This window comes from Phacochoerus africanus, chromosome 7 (assembly GCF_016906955.1).
Source record: "Phacochoerus africanus isolate WHEZ1 chromosome 7, ROS_Pafr_v1, whole genome shotgun sequence".
In the NCBI taxonomy this organism is placed as follows: Eukaryota; Metazoa; Chordata; class Mammalia; order Artiodactyla; family Suidae; genus Phacochoerus; species Phacochoerus africanus.
In genome coordinates this window covers 19981669-19996952 of record NC_062550.1, presented here as the reverse complement: position 1 = coordinate 19996952, position 15284 = coordinate 19981669, and the positions used below count along the sequence as shown (strand labels likewise).

The window sequence follows — 15284 nt, the reverse complement described above, 5'->3', positions numbered from 1 at the left end:
ATATATTGACAGACCAGAAGTGAATGGTCTGAAAAGACACAGGCTCTTTTGAGGGGTAGGATTAATCCCAGGGCTCCTGGCCACCAACTTGTCCCCTCCACACCTCCAATGGAATTCTGAGGACTGAACTCTTGGAGAGTTCCAGAATATGCAACTGTTCTAACCAGCCCTCTGTGCTCTGACACTACACAGCTCAGAAACAGGCCCTGTCAGGAGAGCAGACCTGAGGCTCCATCCCTCCCCAGTTCAGAAGCCACCAGTCCTGAGGGATTTCTCAGCTCTGTCAACCCACCCCGCCCTCCCTGTATCACTAGTCTCACCAGTCCAGCTGGGCCTTCATTCTCTCACCCTCCCTCTGGCTCTGACCTCTGACCTTCTCTTTCCTACTCTGGCTCCACAATCCTCACCTCCCTCTGGGTTCCCACTCCTGGACAGGCTCAGGCAGAGCAGCGAGTATGAATGAATCACATCCATAACACCCGTGATGCCGAATGGTGAAGAAAATGAACCCCCCCCCCGCTGTGTGACCTTTAGCAAGTCACCTCCCCTCTCTGGGCCTCAATGTATTCTCTATTGGGTGTGGGGAGGGGGGCAGAGGAAATGCTTGGACTATGGCTAATGGCTGCTGAGTTCCCTTAGCCATTTAAAGCATTGTTATTTTTTTTATTTTTATTTTTTAGTGAGTTTTATTTTTTCCATTATAGCTGGTTTACAGTGTTCTGTTAATTTTCTACTGTACAGCAAAGTGACCCCATCACACATACATATACACTTTCTTTTTCTCTCATTATCCTCCATCACACTCCATCATGTGACTAGAGACAGTTCCCTGTGCTATACAGCAGGATTTCACTGCTAATCCATTCCAAAGGCAATCATTTGCCTCTATTGACCCCAGCTTCCCAGGCCACCCCACTCCCTCCCCCTCCCCCTTGGCAACCACGAGTCTGTTCTCCAAGTCCATGAGTTTCTTTTCTATGGAAAGATTCCTTTTATTCTTTTTTTAAAAAACTGAAGAATAGTTGATTCACAACGTTGTGTTTCAAGTGTACAGCAAAGTGATTCAGTTATATGTTTTTCCAGATTCTTTTCCATTATAGGGTTTTACAAGCTATTGAATACACTTCCCTGCGCTCTACAGTAAATCCTTGTTTTCTATATACTAGGGGGCATCTGTTACTCCCAAACTCCCCACCCCACTCCCTCCTCCCCCTTTCCCCTTTGGGAACCATGTTTGTTTCCTGTGTGACTCTTTCTCTTTTGGAAAAAATTCATTTGTGTCATCTTCTCATTTTTTAAAGTTTTATTGAAGTAGAGTTGATTTACAAGGTTGCGGTCATTTCTTCTGTAAGAAACATTTTTTTGTCTTTTGTCTTTTGTCTCTTTAGGGCTGCACCTGCAGCATATGGAGGTTCCCAGGCTAGAGGTCAAATTGGAGCTGTAGCTGCTGGCCTACGACGCAGCCACAGTAAGACAGGATCCGAGCCACGTGTGCGACCTACACCACAGCTCAGAGCAATGCTGGATCCTTAACCCACTGAGCGAGGCCAGGGATGGAACCCACATCCTCATGCATACTAGTTAGGTTCGTTAACCACTGAGCCATGACGAGAACTTCATATTCTTCTTTCTCGTGTAATTTCTTTGCTGTATAATAAAGTGATTCCGTTATGCATATACACACCCATTCTCTTTCAGATTCTTTTCCCTCATAGATGATCACAGAATATTGGGTGGAGTTCTCTGTGCTATACAGCAGGTCGCCGTTGGCCAAATATTCCAGATACCTCAGTGTGCACTTGCCAATCCCAAACCCCCAGTCCACCCCTCCTCCCCTGTCCCTTTTGATAACTGTAAGTCTTTCAAAGTCTGTGAGTCTGTTTCTGTTTTGCAGATAAGTCCATTTGTATCCTCTTCTTAGACTCCACATATGTAATATCATATGATATTTGTCTTTCTCTGACTTAGTATGATAATTTCTAGGTCCACCTATGTTGCTGCAGATGGCACTATTTTGTTTCATTCCTTTTTACGGCTGAGTAGTATTCCACTGTGTATATGTACCACATCTTCTTTATCTGCTCACTCATGGACATTTAGTTTGCTTCCATGTCTTGACTGCCATAAATAGGGAATGTTCTAGGACTCTTAAGGAGAAGTGGGACAAGACGAGGACCCAGAGGGAAGTAGGGAGCCCAGGTGCCACACACTGTGTTGTGTGCACATTGATTGTATCTTCATCAAGCACAACTCACTGTCTCTAGGCTACTGGGAGTTTCGGAAGGGAATGATGGGCTCCAGGTGCCTGATCGCACACATTTGGGCACCTGTGTGGAAACATGTACGTGTGTGGGTGACTGTGGGGGTTCTAATATGATGTGATATTGTGTGTGAATGTGTGTACCTCTGTGTACATGTGTGAAGAGAGTTTTGTGGGTACATGCGGGTATGGTGCAATGTGAGGACACAAGTGGACCTGTGCTGGTGAGATGGGGTCACAGATGGAGAACTGGGCTCCAGCAGGACTGGTGATGTCAACTCCTGCTGAGGGTCACCCTGGGGAGATGCCCTTGGCTAGGGAACCCTAGCTCCAAGCCTTGGACTCCCCAAACTACACTGCCTGTCCTGTAATTACTGTAGCTCCTACTGGGGCAGAGGAAATTCAATTGGCCTTCTTAAAGTTCAGAGCCTTCTTAAAAAGTGCTCAAAATCCTTCCCAAGAACTCCAGTAAATGAAAACTTAGTTACAATGTTTACTATGTTTTAAGCGTATGGTAATACATTTAATTCTGGAACAATCCTATAACCGGGGCTATTCTTGTTTTACAGATAAACTGTAATGCAGAGGGGTTAAGAAGGGAGGAAAAATAAAAGGGATAAGTGAATCTCCACCAGTTAGATCTGGAGAGGATGAGACTGAGGTCCAGAACTAGGCCAAAGTAACAGCAAGACTGGGAACAGAACCTGGGTCCTTCCTTTTATTTTGGTCCGGACAGGTTGATATATTGCACCTAGCAGCGCATTTAGATGTATTGAGAAATTCCCAAGGGGGCTCCCTAGCGTGACACATGTTAATAGTGGAAGAATAGGGCCCAATTCCTAAACCCTCGGTCCCTTCATCCCTACTACGTGGCAGGCTCTGGAGACGGATGGCTGAAATAGGTCACGGTCCCTGAGGGGCTCAAATAAAGACTCAAACACAGTTGATAGGGATGGAGTGGGCACAGGTAGTTTTAGAAGTCCCAGTAGAGGATCATAGATAGAGAGGGAAATCTAGGGGACTTTGGGAGGTCACTATAAGTTAATAAACTGCTCAAAAAAGCCATCAGAACAAGGCAGGCTTGCTTGACTAGTGGAGGGGTGACAATTGCCTCAGGTCGTTGGATGGGGGATGGAATGAGGTTTGCATTCAGATTCAAACCAAGGGCAGGATGATTTGAATACACTCCTTACCAGACTAAGGAGGAGCCACTACTCCCAGAAAGGAAGAGGCAGGCTTTTCCAACCCCCCACTCCCCTTGGAGGATAAAACGGTAGCCCACTGGATCTGCCTCGCCTGCCCCCTGGCATCTCACAAGCATCCTATCCTAATACATCTATTTCTTGCCTATCACTTTGTCTTTTGCTGAATTCCTTCTGCACAGAGGCATAAAGAACCTCAACCTCATTAAGCCCAGACATCGGGTGAGGGCTAATTTAAAACGCGGGTTCAAGTCCCAAGCCGTGTTCTGGCTAGGTTCAGGCTGTTAGTTGTCAGTTTCACAGTGAAGTCACATCCAACCCTTTAAGCGCTGCTACCAAGTGTGAGGCAGGCGTGGTGAGCCAACAGGGCTGATCCCTTGGGGTCCCCTTTTGCTGAGAAGCGATGACTGAATGGGTAACATCCCTCCACGCTTCAGAAGTCACCCTGACTCACAAAGCTTGTCAATGGGCGTGGGCTGACTCTCCAGACGTGGCCTGGAAGGTTGCCTGTGGCCCAGGAAGTCACTCAGAAAATTGGTCCCCAAACCGCAAACATTGCTGGTGGCCCACGTGGCCCTGGCCCAGCAAGAACCTCAAACCTGACCCCTTGACCCTTAGGATCTCCCGGGAGGACATCAGGGCTGTGTATTTGGAAAGAAGACATGTGGCCGATGACCGATCCATGACGGGTCCCCGGTGATGCTGGATGCAGTAGGCTCACCATCACTCCTGCCTACAGCTCTGGCGGGGCGGGGGTATTTCCTTCTGCGCTTCCCCCAAAGTTCCTGTGTTCACATCACCAGCACAGCAGGAGCTGAGAAAACCTGAACTTGAATATCAGGGACTGTTGTTAACTCCTCGAAAAATGCAGGGAACACCAAATCCAACTGAAACAAGCTTCCAGAGGAGCAGCTCTGCTTTCAGGCAGCTGCTTTACACTGGGGCGGGGGTAGGGGGGGAGGTTGGGAAAAAAACATTTATACCCTTGGTGTTGGTCAGATTGGATCAAGTGGGACTGGTGTGAGTTCAGTAGGCCCATGTCCCCTACCCCTCAGGTGGGTGGCAGCCTGCCCAGCCAAGTTCTGGTCCCATTCCTCTTGCATGAGACTGCTCTCTTTATCCAGGAAGGGGGCCTTCTGGGTAACTGGTCTCTGGGCAGAGACCCAAGAGAACACAGCAGACACCCTGGCACTAGCAAACCTTAAAAGGTAAAGCCGAGGCCTCGGGCCAATGACGCACCTTCGCTCCACCCAAGGACACAGAAAGCAGGAACCATTGTTCCCCAGATGCTTCAGTGATGTAATCCTTTTTGCAACAGAAAAGAATGTGAGCTCCCTGAATGGAGGCTTCTCTCAGACACCCAGCCTCTCCCTGGCCACACTCCCCCACAAACTGGCCCACCTTCTGCTCACCCAAAGTCCAGCTGCCTTGAGAAAACTCAAACTACACCAGAGACCTGGGAGTAGAAACAGAGCTGGATCCTCTGACTCCAAAGCTCATGCCTTCCTCTGCCATGCTCTATGGTTCTGTTGCTCCCAGCCCAATGTCCCATCACTTGTTCAGCTGAAACCGGGGCGATGCTATTGTTTTGATTTCCTCCAGCCCCCATCATCGAGGGCCATTGGCCCCTGGTATGTCCTCAAATGACCCTGCCAGGGCAGCAGCGGGAGGTTCCCCTTCATTTCCATCTCACTGTGTTTCTTTCTTTCTTCCTTTCTTTTTGTCTTTTTAGGGCCGCACCTGCGGCATATGGAGGTTCCCAGGCTAGGGGTCTAACAGGAGCTACAGCTGCCAACCTACACCTCAGCCACAGCAACACCAGATCCCAGCTGCGTCTGTGACCTACACCACAGCTCACGGCAATGCCGGATCCTTAACCCACTGAGCGAGGCCAGGGATCGAACCCACAACCTCGTGGTTCCTAGTCGGATTCGTTTCTGCTGCGCCACGACGGGAACTCCTCACTGTATTTCTTTCTGGTCCATTTCCTGGTTTCTGACCTGCCTCCCCACCAGACCACCATCTTGGGAGGGGCCGGGACTGGAGTGTCTTGTCCACCAAGTGCTATGCCTGACCCTCAGGGGACCAGTCTGTGCCTGTGGAGTGGCCTGTGAGTGGCTGAATGAATGCGGTTCTCAGCAACTCTGCCAAGAACGGCCACCTGCGGACCCGTCCTGGGAATAAGTCCACCCTCATGCATGAGGTCACCCCTTCCTTCCCTTTTACCAGGTGCTCTTTCTCTCTCTCTCTCTCTCTCTCTCTCACACACACACACACACACACACACACACACACACATACACCCAACTTCTAAGATGCCACTGTAAACTGAAATCATGTGGACCCACATATTCCAAGGGAAGGGTTGCTTCCTGGTAGTGTTCCCCCTTTTCTCTCCCCTCCCCCAAATCGAACCAGCTTTGTCTTTGCTCTGAGGATAAATAGCCTGAGGAATCCAGGCACAAACAGCCTGCAGGCTCCATCCTTCCACCGCACAACTTTTTATTGCAAAGGAGGAGTCCCAGGAAAAGGGGCGGAGGAGGGGGGTGTTCCGAGGGGCGGGGTGCTGGGTCCGGGTAAGTCACACGCCATGCCTCCCAGTGGCACAACGCCCAGCCAGTCCCTGTGCTGGGGACGAGTCTGTCATGGTCCATTAAACTACATTCCAAGACTTTCCACTCTGGGGCGGGGGACAAGAGGGAGAGGTGAGGCCAGGACCAGCACCATGGCGGGGGGGGGGGGCGGTGTCTGAGACACAGGGCCAAATCTTTGGGGCAGAAGCTAGGGTTCCTTGACTTCTCCGGGGCTGGGCGGCAGAGGTTCAGCATCTGGGGGAGCCGCTGCAGCCGCAGCCCGCGACACAGCCAGGGGAGCTGCAGAGCGTGCAGCCGCCGCCAGGGGCGCTCGTGTCCAGGGCGCCGGGGCCTGTTCCAGGCGGCAGGAGGCTGGCGGACCCCGAGACTGAGGGCGAACCGCCGGTGGGAGCGCTGCCCGGGGCTGAGCGAAGAGCGATTATCGGAGGAGGAAAACCCCTTCTTCCCTGCTGCCCGCGCCGCCCCAGAAGACAGGCATATAGAGATGCAGAGAACCTCCTTCGCCGCGGGAGACAGATGTGCAAACTCTCCAAAATGATAGCTACACAGAAGTCATCCCCCAAGAAACAAACTCAGCGACCCCCTCCTCCCTGACGTGAGATACAGACTCTCCTGCTGGGACAAACCAAAACAACTTCCCCAGGACACATCAACAGATGCTCCCCACCAAGAGCAGACCACAGAACCACCTCTCCCAACACACATAAACACAAAAAGTCACCCCCACGTAAAGAAACAGCCCCCCCATCCCCACCCCCGCCAAGAAAGGGGGACACCCGGGAGGAGGGGAGCTGGAATAAGATTTGACCCCTCTACGAAAAAAAAAAAAGGAGTTCCCGTTGTAGCTCAGGGGAAACGAATCTGACTAGCATCCATGAGGAGGAAGGTTCCATCCCTGGCCTGGCTCAGTGGGTTAAGGATCCAGCGTTGCGGTGAGCTATGGTGTAGGTCACAAAAGCAGCTGGGATCTGGTGTTGCTGTGGCGTAGGCCAGTGGCCAGAGCTCCTTGCTCCTTCCATATGCCGTGGGTTCGGCCCTAAAAAGACAAAAAAAAAAAGAGATTTGACCCCTCTGACCCAAGTTACTCCATTTTTTACTTACTGATGCTCTGTGCCCCAAGTCCCAGACCAAGCCTGCAGGGAAGAGAAAGCGGGTGAGGGGATCCAGCTACTAAGCAGAATGTTTTCCATTCTCCAAAACAAAACCCTCCTGGGCCTCTCCGCACAGGCAGAAATCCTACCCGCCTGCAAGCTGTTTGGTTCTCTCAGGTCGCCTCAGCCCTTTGGAGCAAAGACTCCTTCCAGATGTTTAAACTCAACCCTTCCTGCCATTAATCCAAATAACTCGCTTTTATTGATGAATTCTTGAAGAAAGGAGAAGGGAGAAGGCCTACAACTGTCTTTGGCCTCAACTTATCTTGAAATTAGAGACCAGAAGGGGCCGTTTTGAAGGAGAGGACAGAGGCCATAGGTCAGTTGGCTGGAGAGGATTGTTCAAGCCTCACCCAGTCACTTTCTAGCTGTGTGTCCTGGAGGTGGTCCTTTACTCTCGGAGACTCAGTTTCTTCATCTGTAAAATGGGGATCAGAGCACCTCCTTCCCAGGGTTTTGTGCAACATAAAGGAGACACTCCGTGCAGCAGGTCTGTTGCATGGGGGGTTCCCTTTGCCTCCCCTCAGCCTGGTGGGCCCAGGTGGAATGGGCAACCCTTGAGTCCCTACCTGCCTAAGGTTAAAAGCCAGGCCCTACCTGTTGCCATAAACCCTGCCTCCCTCAGGTCTGGGGCAGAGGGGCAGCGTTGAGGAGAAGGCACCTCACACTGGGGACCTTCCTCCCTCCCTCCCTAGCCAGCCCTTGGTCCCTGCAATTGTTTCCACAGACAAATGAGCCCCTGCTCTCTGATCTTGACTTTGTGAGTGGCCCTATTCCAGGTGCCAAGAGTTCTTACTAGATGGGAGCTTTTGTCTAAAGGGCTGTACGATGCAGGGGGGAGAACTAGCTCCAAAACAAAGCCCTAGATCCCCAGGTCACCTCTCCCCACCCCTCTGCAGCTGGTAAAGTCCCAAGTGGGGCCCTTCCTGAGCCCTCGCACCCCTCACCTCCACATCTGAAGCACCGCCCGCCCTCACCTGCCCTCCTCGCTCTCCAGCAGCTTGCGGTAGGTGGCGATCTCAAAATCCAGGCCCAGCCTGACAATCATGAGCTCCTGGTACTCACGCAGCTGCCGCACCATGTCCTGCTTGGCCCGCTGCAAGGCGGCCTCCAGCCAGGCCAGCTTGCTCTTGGCACTGCCTGAGGCACCCTCCTCCTGCAGAGCTGGGGGGTCCTTGCCTCTCTCTGCTTCGCAGGGCTGGGGGTGAAGGGCAGACCATAGACAGGAGGACGTCCTTGGCGCTCCCCTCTCCCCGCTCCAGGATCCAGACCTTTCTCAGAGGATGGAGAGCCAAGGAGGGATTAGAGATCGTTGTGAGACGTGAGCATGCCTGTTCTGAAGGGTGTGTCTGTGTGTCTGCCCCCGCTTCCAGCGTGGAGGTTGGGGGCCAGCCGTCTGGGGTGGCTGAGAGCCTTTTGCCTCTAATTTCATGACACGTCTGAAATGAGCTAGGGTCCAGGAAGCATCACATGTTTCTTAGCATATCGTGCTAACATGCTGACATGGGATTATTGTTTCACTGGGGAAACTAACAGGGAGAGTCTCCTTTCCTCACAAGAGACTAGAATTTGCAGTCTCTGGGGGAAAATAATAATAATAAAGTCTTGCCTTGATGACATGTGTGGGCTGCTTAGGAAGCCAGTGGGAAATCAGAGCGACTGGAAGGGAGATGGAACCATGGTGGTCCACCCACCCGCTCTGCCATCCCCTGGAATCTGAACAGCTATGGGTCCCTGGAGAAGGAAGGACCCCCAAGAATATCCCACAGACCCTGAGACACTTGTATCTGCAGAAAACAATATCAGACCGGGAGCAGAACGCCTTCCCTCTGCCGGGTGGAACACAGGCGAGCGGGGCTTGACAGAGAGGGCGGCTGGCAGGAAAGAGAGGAGGTTGAGAGGGAGAGAGGTCGAGAGAAAAGCAAGCATGCATGTGGGAATCTCTTCTTTCTAAGACCTAAAGCCTGGGTCCTGGACACAAATGCTTACAGAGTCTGGCCAGAGGCATAAAAAATTAAGGCCAAATGTATATGTTAATATTATCCAGCTCCACAAAGAAATATACACACTTTCCTTTTCCTGAAATTACAAGGACCTCTTTCATATTTTCAGTTCTTTCCTTTCTTACCTTAGAGAGAGAGAGACCTAGGTCCAGAGCCTTTTCTATCTTACAAAGGTAACAGTACCAGCCACGGTGATGACAGATGGTAAAGACGCCTCTGCCTCGGTGTCAAGGGATGTGATTTGGAGCGGTGGGGACTGCGGCGCTCAAAAGAAGCATGTCCCCAGGGTGAGGATGACAGAGAAGACAGAGACCTCTCTTCTCTCGCCACATGTTACCATGGGGGATCATAGTGTAAGAGCGCCAGCTCTGCAGGTTCTCAGAGAGAACCCAGAAAACTGCATTTCTAGAGGAAAATCTTGCCATTTCTGAAGGTGGGCTCAAATGTCATGCTGTGTAGGACCCACAAAACATACGCACATAAAAGTGTGCATGCCTGTAAGAAGCAAAATACTAACAAGCATGCGTCCTTAGAGATATGTACCTACGTGTTAATTACTTACCCACAGGACACACAGAGGGTCCTGGGCAAACGTAAGCATGATGCACACAGGCAGCCACAGGCTCTTTCTTGCAAAGAGACAGTCTATCCATTTATTCCAAAGGATGGGGGTGTGGTGGGGGGTAGGAGGTCTAGTCTAGCCACCCTAAATAGTGGACACGCTCCTACCATCGCCACCCCGCTGTCCCCTCTTCCCCCTCACCTGGCTCTTGGTGCTGTCCACCTCCACCGTCAGCCGCTGGATGGCCTGGTTAAGCCTGTTCAGCTCCTCCTTGCTGTGTTGTCTCAGGCTCTGCATGTGCTTCTGTGCAGTTGTCTTTATCTCCTCGCACTGTGGGGCGGGGCCAGCAGCATGGGGGGCGGGGTCAGGGAGATCAGGAGAGCGGCACGGGGCCAGCAAGACCTTTCCAGTCCCGGCCCACCCACCTTCTCGCCTGGGCAGATCATTTAACGACCGGGGCCTCTGTTCCTCCATCTGTAATATGGGGGTGATCATCCTTCCTATCCCCAAGGGTTGCTGAGAGAAAGGATGAGCTTGCCGGGCATAGGGGCAGGTGGGCCACCAGGCCTGGAGATGCCAAAGGTAGCATAAACTCAGCCACAAAGGGCAGTAGTCCTTTGTAACAGGGGTAACCGTCTATTGAGTCATTGGACTGAAAATCACACAGGTTTAGCCCAGACATAATAACAGTTAACTCTTGGAGTTCCCATCATGGCGCAGTGGTTAACGAATCCGACTAGGAACCATGAGTTGTGGGTTTGATCCCTGGCCTTGCTCAGTGGGTTAAGGATCCGGCGTTGCCGTGAGCTGCGGTGTAGGTCGCAGACGTGGCTCGGATCCCGAGTTGCTGTGGCTCTGGCGTAGGCCGGTGGCTATGGCTCCAATTAGACCCCTAGCCTGGGAACCTCCGTGTGCTGCAGGAGCGGCCCGAGAAAAAGGCAAAAAGACAAAAACAAACAAACAAACAAACAAACAAAAAAAGCTCACTCTGAGGATGGGGCCTCCCCTCCCTGGGGGCTTTGTCACCTCACCTTGTCACAATTGCAGTTAACTCTAGAAAATCAATTATTGTCCTTTCCCACATAGGATCATCTAAATGGTTACAAAAGGCATCTGATGAAGCTCAGCAATAATTCCTAATTTTAAAAATACTTTTGTTGTTGGTTTTTAGGGCCACCCTCGAGGCAGATGGAAGTTTCCAGGCTAAATTGGTCAAATTGGAGCTTTAGCTGCCAGCCTACATCATAGCCACAGCCACTCGGGGTCCGAGCCACGTCTGCAACCTACACCACAGCTCACAGCAACACCAGATCCCTAACCCACTGAGCGAGGCCAGGGATCAAACCTGCATCCTCATGGGCCCTAGGCAGGTTCGTTGACTGCTGAGCCACAAAGGGAACTCCTAACAATACTTTTTAAAGTCTAAAACAATGAGGAAACTCTCCTAACTTGATGTTGCCTATTAATCAGTGACAAGTGGTCCAGATTCTGGCTCCTTCCCCAAACCTAAGGCCACTATGGGAAGTGCTGTCTACAGGGGACCAAAATCAGGGGGTCTTTTCCCTTCCTGCACCTTGTCTGCTCATGCCAACCCCTGACCAGCCAGGCACAGTGATGATGCTTTCAAGGTGCCTTACACACTCCAAAGTCTCTTCCCTGCACTGCCCTCTCACTGGGGCTCACGTCCGCCTGCGAAGGAGGCCAGGTAGATGCTACAGTCTCTGTTATTCTCCCCGGGGCAAGCTGATGCTCATTACATCCACCGTGCAAGGCAGGAGGGACCCACAGGTTCATGCGTGACCCTGCCCGTCAGCAGCTGAGCCAGGCTGTGTCCAAAGCCCGTGCACTTTGCTCTACACCCTGGTGAACAGATCCAGCCACACACGCACACCCCTCAACCCAGAGCACAGGAACCCTTCACGCCAGCCCAGTGCAAATGTCCTTCCAAGGCAGATGAGGTGGCGGCAAATGGACAAAAACAGATGACAAAACTTCACCTCCCACCCATCCCTGCCTCTTCCCACTGCCCATCTTTTCCTGCCCCCCTTCCCCAAAGGTGAAGACACAGCAGACAAGTTTGTGTCCCGCTGGGTCCAACAGATCTGGGTGGAGTCCAAGACCCCTCACCCCGTGTGAGCCAGGGAGCCCCATGGACAAGTCTCACCATGATGAACGGAGCTGGTGTCTCCTCCAACCGCCTCTGGGACCCGAAGCTTGGCTCTAGCCTAAGGAGCTCCCAGAATGCTCACTCTGAGGACAGGGCCTCCCCTCCCTGGGGGCTTTGTGACCTCACCTTGTCACAATTGCAGGGTTCTAATGGGGGATAGCGAGGCCCATCGCCTGAGCCCAGATGGGAAGGTGGTGGTCTCTGGGCTGGAACGGGCCTGGAAGGAAGGAGAGGGAGGAGAGGCGGAGGGGAGAAAAGGGTGCTTCAAGTGGGGAATGCGTGGAGCTGAGGAGTTTGGGCTTATGGAGTGGGCAGTAGGGAGCCATAGAAGGTGCATGAAAGCAGCCCAGCAGCCCGGCGTGTGGTGATGCAATTTAGGAAAGCCTGTCTGGTAACAGTGTGGAGGACAGATAAATAAATAAATAGTGACAATAATAAAACAAAACCTTGTGGGAACTCCTGTTGTGGTGCAGCGGAAACGAATCAAACTAGTATCCATGAGAATGTGGGTTTGATCCCCGGCCTTGCTTAGTGGGTTAAAGATCTGGCATTGCCGTGAGCTGTGGTATAGGCCACAGACGTGGCTCGGATCTGGCATTGCGGTGGCTCTGGTGTAGGCCGGCATCTGCAGCTCTAGTTCAACCCATAGCCTGGGAATGCCGAGGGTGTGGCCTTAAAAAGCAAAAAAATATATAAATAACACAAAACCTTTTTTACCCACCAGTACCTTCAACGGCCCCTTCTGATCATGGCAATTTCCCCTCTCTGACCCCACCCAAGCTCCAAAGTAGCCACTACCCTGGGTTTTTGTGTTAAGCACTCCCTTGCTTTTCCCTATTGTTGTGTCATGAGAATCCCCAAAATTATTTTGCCTACTGGTAAGCTTTCTATAAGTAGAATTACCTGTGCCTTTCTATGACTTGTTTTTTCCTCCTCAATGTTCTACTTGTGAGATTCATCCATTTTGATGCATGTAGCTTTCAGTTATTTCTGAGTGTTGTATCGTATTCCAGTGTATGATTATTTCTCCATTCTACTAGGGATATGCACATGTGTGCTTATTGTTATAACAAACAATGCTGTTACGAACTTTTCGGTATATCTGCTAGTATACGTTAGCAAGAGGTTCCTTAGGATACTGGCTGTCAAACTTTTTTTTAACTGCAACTCTCACTGTCTGACTGACTTCACTTAGCATGATAATTTCTAGGTCCATCCATGTTGCTGCAAATGCCTTTATGTCTTTCCTTTCAATGGATGAGTAATATTCCATTGTGTATATGTACTGCATCTTCTTTATCCACTCCTTTGTTCCCCATTTGTCTCATGTTGTTTTTGTTCTCTAACGTTCCTTTCCTACCTTCCCTTGAGTTAATCAAATGTTTTTAAAGATTTGATATAACTTATGCTATTGGCTTTTAGCAATATTTTATCTTTCATTATAATAAATGCATTTAATTTTAGTGATTGCTCTAGAGGTAAAAAATATGCACCCTTAATTTGCCAAATTCTGTTTAGAGTTCCTTCACTACTTCACCCTTCACAACAGTACAATTGTAATTGTTGCCATATCTTTTACGTCCACATGCATTACGAACAATGTCATTAATTTTGCTTTAAACAGCCAGTTGACTGGTAAGGAAATTATGAAAAAAATACTGTTTCATATTTACTCACTTTTTTTCTATTTCCAGTGTTCTTCATCTTTCATGGGATCCAAAATTCAGTCTGGTGTCATTTCTTTCCAGTCCGAAGAATCTCATTTACCATCCTTTGTACTGCAGTGATTCGTTCTACTTTTGTCTTTTGGAAATGTCTTTACTTCACCTTTGTTTTTTTTGTTTTTATTTTTTTCTTTTTTTTTTGGTTTTTTTTTTTTTTTTTATATTTCTTTGGGCCGCTCCCACGGCATATGGAGGTTCCCAGGCTAGGCGTCGAATCAGAGCTGTAGCCACCGGCCTACGCCAGAGCCACAGCAACGCGGGATCCGAGCCGCGTCTGCAACCTACACCGCAGCTCACGGCAACGCCTGATCGTTAACCCACTGAGCAAGGGCAGGGACCGAACCTGCAACCTCATGGTTCCTCGTCGGATTCGTTAACCACTGTACCACAACGGGAACTCCTGATCTTGGATTTTAAGTTGATGTTTTCATCAAATATGAGTAATGATTCCTTAATATGTTTTTCCACCTCATTCTGGCGCTTTTCCTTCTTGGATACCTATTGATACAGATGCTAAATGATCCTTCAATGTTTCCTTCCCTGTTGTTTGGATTGGAAAGTTCTATTCATCTGTCTTCAAGATCACTGACCCTATCTTCTGATATCTTCATTTGTTGTTAAGCCCATTCATTGACGTTTCACTTCAGTTATTGTACTTTTCAATTCTAGAATCTCCATTTTGTTCTTTTTTATATCTTCTCTTCTTCCATTACTTGTAAGATTATATATTCTTTTAGATTTTGAACATATTTGTATTAGCTGCATTTAACTCTTCATTTGCTAAATCCAATACCTAGGCCATTTGGGGCTCCATTTTTATTGATTTCTCTTTCATATATTCCATTTGTTTCTCTGCATTGCATTCCAGGCAATTTCTTCAGATTTATCTGCCAACTTACTCTCTCTTTAATTAGGTCTAATGTGTTGTTTAGAAGTCCACTGGGTTTTTAATATAATTAGTATAGTTTACATTTCTAGAAATCTGTTTGATTCTTTTTCAAATCAGCCTATTACCTTTTTTTAGAAAGCTCTTACTCCTCAGTTATATTTTAATACCCTCTTTTTTTGAACATATGAAACACATCTCTTTTTTTCCAGCTCTACTTAATTCCGGTATCTGTCATCTTCCTGGGGATGATTCTGGTTTGGAATGCTTCTGCTCAGTCTCATTTATGATGGCATCTTGTCCAACGTTTCATGGTTTTTTATTAATTGTGAGCTTGCTTTTGTTAGAACACTCTCTGGACTAATTCCTGAAAGCCTGGGTTTTTAAGAGAAGATCTGCATTTGCTTTTGCCAGATTTGGGGGAGAACTGCCAACCTGGACTCATTTTAAACTATGTTGTCACGTTAAGTATTGTAGGTATTTGCCGACCCCCCGCCCCACCCCAACACACACACACCCCATGTGAACTCCAGCCAGGACCTGTATGAGGGCAAACCTTGTTATGTTTATCTGGGAAAAGTTTTCTCTCCTTTACCCAAAGCCAAGGTCAAGACAGGCATTTTCCTTCTTCTCTCTTCACAGATGTTTTTCCTGCTCCCCTTAGGATTGTCCCAACTTTCTATTAGGGACATTGCCTCCAATTCTCCCTTCCACAGGCCTAGGCTTTATGCCCTG

The 15284-nt window shown here is 49.6% G+C and overlaps 2 protein-coding genes across 2 annotated transcripts in view; both read right to left on the bottom strand.

The window, feature by feature from the left end:
- LOC125130841 (keratin, type II cuticular Hb6) overlaps positions 1-11974 on the bottom strand; it is a 36334-nt gene extending 24360 nt beyond the window's left edge. The window contains exons 1-2 of the mRNA XM_047786686.1: positions 11937-11974; positions 9974-10102 (exon numbers count right to left, since the gene is read on the bottom strand). The gene's annotated coding sequence lies outside the window, so the exon portion shown is untranslated. The remainder of the gene's footprint in view (positions 1-9973; positions 10103-11936) is intronic.
- On the bottom strand, positions 6244-10218 carry LOC125130340 (keratin, type II microfibrillar, component 5-like). Its single transcript, XM_047785714.1, has 5 exons — positions 10198-10218; positions 9995-10102; positions 8185-8405; positions 7158-7189; positions 6244-6407 (listed from the first exon to the last, which is right to left on the bottom strand). Exons 1-5 carry the CDS (start codon positions 10216-10218, stop codon positions 6244-6246), a joined length of 546 nt encoding a protein of 181 aa, XP_047641670.1.
- Positions 11975-15284: the final 3310 nt, after the last annotated feature.